Source organism: Chiloscyllium plagiosum, unplaced genomic scaffold, assembly GCF_037043375.1.
Source record: "Chiloscyllium plagiosum isolate Xiang-an unplaced genomic scaffold, Cpla_swu_hap1 HiC_scaffold_35, whole genome shotgun sequence".
Taxonomy (NCBI): domain Eukaryota; kingdom Metazoa; phylum Chordata; class Chondrichthyes; order Orectolobiformes; family Hemiscylliidae; genus Chiloscyllium; species Chiloscyllium plagiosum.
Genome location: NW_028270173.1, coordinates 24639992 through 24648613, shown reverse-complemented (window position 1 = coordinate 24648613; position 8622 = coordinate 24639992). Strand labels below are relative to the sequence as shown.

Sequence of the window (8622 nt, the reverse complement as noted above, 5' to 3'; positions counted from 1 at the left end):
GGGGGGGAGAGGGAATACAGTAACCTGGAGCTTGGGGGGAAGGGGAATACAGTAACCTGGAGCAGGGGGACGGGAGAGGGAATGCAGTAACCTGAAGCTGGGGGGAGGGGAGGGGAGGGGAATACAGTAACCTGGAGCTGGGGGGGAGGGGGAATACAGTAACCTGGAACTGGGGGGAGAGGGAATACAGTAACCTGGAGCAAGGGGAGGGGAGGGGGAATAGAGTAACCTGGAGCTGGGGGAAGGGGGAATACAGTACCCTGGATGTGGGGGACGGGAGGGGGAATACAGTAACCTGGAGCTGGGGTAAGGGGGAATACAGTACCCTGGAGCTGGGGGGGGAGGGGGAATACAGTAACCTAGAGCTGGGGGAGGGGAGGGGGAATACAGTAACCTGTAGCTGGGGGTGAGGGGAAATACAGTAATTTGCAGCTGGGGGGAAGGGGGAATACAGTAACCTGGAGCTGGGGGAAAGGGAAATAAAGTAACCTGGAGCTGGGGGAAGGGGGTATTTAATCTGGATTCTGGGGGTGGTGATGTAGCAGGAAGTGGTAACTGGAGGGTGAGGCGATAGGTTGGAGTGGGTTCCTCAGCACAGGACCTGTCAGCTCAGCCTGAGATCGGGCGGGGGGAGGGATTACCGTCGATTCCCGCCCCTTGCTCGCTCTCTCTCTCTGCCTGGTTGTCCTCTCTCTGCGGCGGGAAAGCCAGCGCTGACTCTGGATCGCTGCCCCCCTAGCCCAGCCCAGGCGCCTCGTTTTGTTTCTCCCAGAGAGCGGACGGAACATCCCTGGGACCGAGGATGGATCCCCGATCCGCTCCGGTGCTGCTGCTGCTGCTGCTCGGCTTCCTCCGGGGGATCGCTGCAGGAGGTGAGGATCTGCCCTCATTGGGGTTGGGACGGGGATTGAATTCCCCGCAGGATCTGCAGGGAAAGGGGCTTCGACAATCCCAGGCAGGTCCCAGTCTCCTCCCGGAGCGAACCGTGAGCAGCTCAGGCTCCGGAATCTCCCTGTGTGTGTCTCTGCAGAGACATGTTCAGGATCGAGAAGGCGCGGTTCAGTTCAAAGATCCCCCTGAGGTTTAATTCCCGTCACATTGGGTCTTGCCAAGACAGTAAATGCAATTTGTCTTGTGTTCCCCCCTGGGTCAGACAGGTTCCCGCGCCACCCCCACCACCGACGGGACAGTCCCCTTCCTGACGGGACACTCCCCTCCCTCCCAGGGCTCTCTAGCTACACCTCTTCCCCCACCCCGGTCATTGCAGGAAGTTCCCAGCCAACCCTCTACCCGCCCCCCCCCCTTCCCTGCATGACGAATCCCTCCCTTCCTGATCTCCATGGCTCTTCTCCTTTCGCCCCTACCTCCGACCACCCCCTCCCTGTGCCCTTTAACTCCCACCCTCTCTGTGGCCCTTCACCCCCCCCCCCACCCTCTCTGTGGCCCTTCACCCCCCCCTCTCTGTGGCCCTTCACCCCCCCCCACCCTCTCTGTGGCCCTTCACTCCCCCCTCACCCTCTGTGCCCCTTCAACCCCCCACCCTCTGTGCCCCTTCACCCGCCCCCACTATCTCTGTGGCCCTTCATCCCCCCCACCCTCTCTGTCCCCCTTCACCCCCCACCCTCTCTGTGCCCCTTCACCCCCCACCCTCTCTGTGCCCCTTCACCCCCCCCACCCTCTCTGTGCCCCTTTACCCCCACCCTCTCTGTGCCCCTTTACCCCCACCCTCTCTGTGCCCCTTCACCCCCCACCCTCTCTGTGCCCCTTCACCCCCCCACCCTGTCTGTGCCCCTTCACCCCCCCACCCTGTCTGTGCCCCTTCACCCCCCCACCCTGTCTGTGCCCCTTCACTCCCACCCTCTCTATGTCCCTTTCCCCCATTCTCTCTGTGCCCCTTCCCCCACTCTCTCTGTGCCCTTTCACCTCCCCATTCTCTCTGTGCCCCTTCCCCCACTCCATTTTCCTCCCCACTTTCTCTATGACCATTCACACCCCCACTTTCTCTACACCCCTCACTCTCTCCACGCCCCTTCACCCCTATGTCCTTTTCCATTTCTTCCCATGCACCTTCACCCTCCTCCCTGTGTTCCTACCACTTCCTTCCCCATGACCTTTTGCCCCTCCTTCTCCCATGCCTCTTTCCCCAATAGCCCTTTTCCATTGCCCCTCCATCTCCCCAATAGCCCTTTCCCATTGCCCCTTGCCCTTCTCGGTGCCCCTTCTCCCCATTTCTCTAAAAGATACGGTGGCCATTTCAGTCTTGGGCTAGCTCCTCCTCATTAAAACACGTTTATTGGTCATGATGACATTTCTGCTTTGTGGGGTCTTGCTGTGTGAAAATTGACTGTCATGTTTCCTATCAGTGACTTCACTTCATGAAACACTTTGCTGGCTCTGAAAGAGAATTTGCAGAACCAAAATGAGAGTTTTGTCATTTATAACTTTCTGAATAACTTAAGCTGCACTTCTGTCGTTAAAATGATGTTGTTCGAAATCCTCAGCTGATCTGGCAGCATCTGTGGAGAAAAACAGAGTTAACATCTTAGGCCTTTTCATTTAGTATTGCAGAACGATGAAAAATATGAATGCTAGTTGTGAGGGGAACACTCACAAGTTGTGAGGCCAGACCACTCAAAACATTCTTAAGCAGGCAACCCAGACCATGACTTTGCAATTTGTTCAGTAAGCGAACAGTAAAAAGTATCGGGATTAGGTTGGCTAGGTTGACTACCAGGTTTTAAAACAGACAAAAATTTATTCACAAAATTACACAATGAAACACAGAACAGAATAAAGAGCCCTGACAGAATTCAGTCGATCCAAACTAGACTTAATTATGCTGTTCCAAATATATGTAACAGTCCCAATAAACAAACCCCCTTAAAAAAACAGTAAAATTGGAACAATTAACAGGTTTAAGTTAGAAGGGCCGAAGGAGAGAGAGAGTTTTGCAGCCTGTTTGCACACAGCTGAACTCCTAACTTGTTCTAGAGTGAACTGCTCAGCTAGAGAGCTGACCACTCCCCTTTCATTGTACAGGTCTCTTCTGAAACATGACCACTTTGGCCTGATGTCTCACCTGTTTACATATAAACAAAAGGCCTCATGAAACCCTTTATCATCTCTGTACCAAACTTGACTAATCGGTGCCAGGAGAGTTTTATGGCCCCTCTGAGAAAAGATCAAGGACACAGTATCCTTGAGAAAAGGAACAGTTTTGAGAATCAAATCGAGGAGCTTTGTGACACCACCCCCCTTAAAAAAACCCCATCAATATCAAAAGAGGGCTTCATTTTTTAAACCCTACAAAAACAAACTGGTTAGTAGTCTAGAACACAAATGTACACTGTACTAACTATAAACATGCATAACCACATGCAAATTCAGGCCGCGGTACACCCACTACCGAACGCCAGTGTATCTCATTCGAGTCTTGCTATTGCATCGGCAATCCCACTTTCGCGACCTGCCACATGCACAGTTGTCAAACTGAATGGCTGCAACAACAAACTCCACCTGAACAGTCAGGCATTTTTGTCCTTAAATTTTTCCACAAATGTTATGGTCAGTGTATACGATTGTCTCAGATGCATTGCTGGCAATATAAAGACTGAAATGTTGCAATGCAGACACCAAACTTAAAGTCTCTTTCTCCATCGTTGAATATTTCTGTTGATGAATGTTCAAACTTTCTGAAAAAATACCCGACGGGTCTTTACAGCACAGAACAGGCCCTTAGGCCCACGATGTTGTGCTGAGGTTTAATCCTAATGTAAAATGTAATAACTTAACCTACATATCCCTCAACTCACTGCTGTCCATGTGCATGTCCAGCAGTCACTTAAATGTCCTTAATGACTCTGCTTCCACCACCACCACTGGCATTGCATTCACAACCCTCTGCGTAAAGAACCGACCTCTGACGTCCCCTCTATACCTTTCTCTTAATATCTTAAAACTATGACCCCTTGTACCAGTCAATCCTGCCTTGGGGAAAAGTCTCTGGCTATTGACTCTATCGATTCCTCTCATGATCTTATATACCTCGATGAGGTCTCCTCTCTTCCACCTTTCTATCCCCTCGTCATCCTCCTGCAGGAGCACTGCACCAACACCCACCTCACTGGCATCGATAGCCACCTTGAAAGGCTTTTTGTAATCCAGTGTGGCTAATACCGAGCAGTGGTTAACACAGCTTTCGGGCTGTCTAATGCTTTTTCACAGTCCACTGTCCACTGAAACTTCTTGGCCTTTTTTAACAGTTTGGCGAGTGGAGCAGCCACACTGCTATCATTTGGTACAAACTTTTGGCAAAATCCACTCAACCCCAGGAACCGTATTACTGCCCTTTGTCGACAGCGTGGGAAATTACCCCATTACTTTTGTTTTCGCATCCCGTGTGGCCATTTGTCCATACTCAATAACATGGCCCAAGAATGTGACTTGGGCTTTGGCAAATTCACTTTTAGCTCGGTTTACCACCAAGCCTGCCTTCTGAAGTCAATCAAACAAGTCCGATAAATGCTGTAAATGTTCCTTCCATGAGTGGCTAAAAGTCACCAGGTCATCAATATACACCACACAGTTGGGTAATCCAGCAATGACCTTATTAGTCAGTCTCTGAAATGTGGCTGGAACGTTTTTCATACCAAATGGCATGACTTTAAGCTGATATAGTCCATTTGGCCTTACAAAACCCGAAAGTGCCTTTGCTCTCTCTGACAGAGGCACTTGCCAGTTGCCTCTGAGCAAGTCCAACTTAGAAATGTGAGTTGCTTTTCCCACTTTTTTGGCACAGTCCTCCAACCGTGGAATTGAATATGCATCAGTCTTTGTAACGTCGTTGACTTTGAGATAGTCCACCCATAACCATTGGGTACCATCTGGCTTTGGCACCATGACTATGGGCGAGCTCCAGTCACCGTAACTCACTCCGATTACGCCATCTTGGGACCATGCATTATATCTCCTTCTGAATCTGTGCCTTATGCCTATAAGGATGTTGTTTAATCGGAACAACATCTCCGATCTCTACCTCATGCACTATTAGGTTCGTACTTCCCAGTTTATTTCTGCATATGTGCCCATGTGATAGTAATAACTCTTTCAGCTCATTTGATTTTCTTGTGGAAGATAACTCATTAATTTATCCCAATTTTTGACAACTTCCTCATTGTCCAATTTGATATGAGGAATGTCCAATTCAGAATCCTCTGAATTTGGCTCTTCCTTCTGTGCTGTAATCATTAACACCTCCTCTTGCTTTCCTTCCCTATCAAAATACCTTTTGAGTACATTCCCATGACTCTGTGAGATTTCTTCCCGTCTGGAGTCCTTATCAAGTAGTTCACCTCACTCAATTTCCTCTCGATTTATTACAGTCCCCACTAAACTTGGCTTCTGAAGGCTCACTTGTTCCTGGAAGTAACACCAATACCTTATCCCCAATTACAAGTTGGTGATTTCTTAGCCACATTCTGTTTCATTGGATGCTGTCTCGCCATTTAATGTCCAACTCTATTTAATCGTTCTCTAAAATTTGACACACAGTCAAATGGGTGGTCTCTGAGTTCTGACTTATTAATTTCTACTTAATTGATTTTAACGGTTCTCTTAAGTCATACCCAAAACTTAATTCAAATGGATTGAATTTGGTCAATTCATTCGATGCATCTCTGATGGGCAAAAAATACAAACAGAATTCCCGAATCCCAGTCATCTGGATAATCCTGACCGTAAGCCCTCAGCATGGTCTATAGTGTTTGATGCCATCTCTCTAGCGCTCCCTGCGATTCTGGATGGCATGTAGTAGATTTGAATTACTTTATTCCCACATTATCTATAACCTCCTTGAATAGTTTGGATGATTTAATCCTTGATCTGACCGGATCTCTATTGGTAGTCCATATCTCGTAAAAAAATGTAAGTAATTCTTCTACAACCCTTTTAGCTGTGATATTGTGTAATGGGATTGCATCTGGAAATCTAGTCGATACGCCCATGATTGTTAATAAATACTTATTCCCAGTTTTTGTTTGAGGTAGGGCACTTATGCAATCAATCAAGACTTGCGAAAGGTTCCTCAAATGCTGGAATAGGTATTAAAGGTGCACGTTTTGTTACTGCCTGTGGTTTTCCGATTAGCTGACATGTATGACATATCTGGCAAAATTCATCTACATCCTTGTGTAGTCCAGGCCAGTAAAAATGTCTTTGTATTTTAGCCTGTGTTTTCCTCCCCCCTAAATGACCTCCAAGTGGTCGCTCATGTGTCACTTGCAGCACCTCTTTTCGATGCCCACTGGCAAAACAATCTGATGAATCTCTGCTCATTTCTGATCTGCTTGAATGTGTGATGGTCTCCATTTCCTCATTAAGACATCATTCGTTAAGTAATAGCACATGGGAATGCCTTTTGACATAATTGCTTTAACTCCTCATCTTTTTGCTGTTATTCAATCAGCTTAGCAGAGCTAAAGATACTAGCATGTTTATCTATTTACTCCTGCTCTGTCCCACTGATCTGATCAAAGAGAGTTTCGGATAACTCGACGTCAGCTTCCTGATCTGTGCCTTTTGATCTCTCCTGTTTAGGCTTGTGCCTCTCTGATCTTGTGACCACACAATCAGGGAGAATTCCTGAATAAACTTACTGCATTGCTTCAGTTGCCTGTGTCTCCACTGGCTTTTCAACTAGAGTAGGCAGCACGCCTACCAGTGAATCAGCGATATCATTTGCAAGGACAAATTGTATTCCTGGAGCTGAGAGTTTGTCCAGTACTCCGACCACCAATTCTCCACTCTTCTCTGGGAGTCTCTGGCCTCACTTTACATAACTGAGCACTTTTTGTCTCACCATGAATTCCTGTTACCAGTATCTTTCCTGACAATAGTCCTGCAGTATATATCTCCTCATCTTTCAGCATCACAAACTGAGAGGATCCTGTGTCCCTTAATACTATAACCTCCTTATTTATTACTGTTTATTAATTATGTGAATAAACATTACGCTTGCATGTATATTTTTTAAGCAGATCTGGCACTTCCTCCTTATCCAACCTCTGATCATCTTGTACACTCTGAGGCAATTGTCTAACTTCCCTTGTGCTTTTTGTACTAGTCCAGCAAAACTTCCAGGCTTATCCAGTTTTCTTACATCTGGCTTTCTCCAAATCTACTAACACTGTGATTTTGTGTGACCCACTTTATGAACAATGAAATCACCAGAGCTTTTTAACTTCTTTGTCCCCCTGAAGGGTTTTTTTTTTACCCTAGGGTGAGTTATCCTTATGATCTTCACTGGGATCTACCTTTCCCTCTCTACGAGGATCTCTCTTTGCACCAGTTTCTATCCCTCGAGGACTGAAATTGATTGTGAATGCCAAACTGTGTTTTATGGACCAGCTCATAATCACCAGCCACTTCAGCTGCTAACCTTGCGGTTTTAACTCTCTGCTGTTCCATGTGAGTTTGCACTGCTTCCTCACTGCGCCTACGCTCAGCTTTTATCTCCTTTTAAAGTGACTTTCCTTTTGAAGTATCAGTTTCTGAAGTTCAATCACTCTCCCTTTTTCTGTCTGTTCTGCTGCTCTCACTTTTTCCTTCTCTTCTGCTTTTAATCGTAACTCAAACTGTTTCATTTCTGTTGCCCTTTCTTTATCTCTCGCCTCTAACTTAAGCTGCTTCATTTACAATTAAATTTTTGCCATCACGACAGATTCTGATGGTTTCTCCAGCAATAAATGCTGAGCTACTGCTGTAATTATCTCTCCTTTCCTCACAGAAGCAGGCAGTTCCAATTCCAGCTTCTCTGCTAATTCCTGCAGCTTAATCTTATATCCCTTTTGTAAAACTTCCAAAGTCACTGCATCCACTTCCAGAAAACGTTTGGCAACTGAAAGAGCCATTACTGTCCAAGCTTTTGTCTACCCAACCAAACCAACACCCGAAATAAAGATACTAGCACCCATCACTCACTATTTAAAATCCCGCAACGTGTCCCAGTCTGTTATGGACCAGGCCAGACCACTCAAAACATTCTTGAGCAAGCAGCCCACGCCATAACTTTGAAATTTGTTTCGGTAGGTGTACAGTGAAAATTACTCGGAGTAATGTAGCTGGGTTGACTAAACCAAACAAAAATATATTCACAAAATTACACAATGAAACACAAAGAGCAGAATAAAGAACCCCGACAGAACTCAGTCTCTCCAAATTAGACTTAATTATGCTGTTCCGAATATACACAGCTGTCCCAATAAGCAAACCCTCTTAAAAAACAGTGAAAATGGGACAAATGCTTACAGTTTGAAGTTAGAAGGGCAGGAGGAGAGAGAGAGTTCAGCAGCCTGTTTCCAAGCAGCTGAACTCCTAACTAGTTCTGGACTGAACAGCTCAGCTAGAGAGCTGACCACACCCCTTTCATTATACAGGTCACTTCTAAAACATGACCACTTCATGTTTTAGAAGTGGCGTGAAGTCTCATCTGTTTACATATAAACAAAAGGCCTCTTGAAATCCTTTTTCATCTCTGTACCAAACTAGTCTAAATGGAGCCGGGAGAGTTTTATGACCCCCTCTAAAAAAAAGTCCAGGACACAGTATCCTTGAGAAAAGGATCAG

At 46.6% G+C, this 8622-nt stretch overlaps 1 protein-coding gene across 2 annotated transcripts in view; it reads left to right on the top strand.

Annotated features, from left to right (window-relative positions):
- Nucleotides 1–686: 686 nt before the first annotated feature.
- The window catches only part of LOC122541382 (uncharacterized), a 42515-nt gene continuing 34579 nt past the window's right edge, over nucleotides 687–8622 (top strand). The window contains exon 1 of one of the 2 annotated variants that reach the window (XM_087979390.1): nucleotides 687–872. In XM_087979390.1, the coding sequence (XP_087835516.1) occupies nucleotides 803–872 (70 nt within the window). In that variant the 5' untranslated portion in view covers nucleotides 687–802. The remainder of the gene's footprint in view (nucleotides 873–8622) is intronic. The other variant, XM_087979389.1, reaches the window with a different exon arrangement.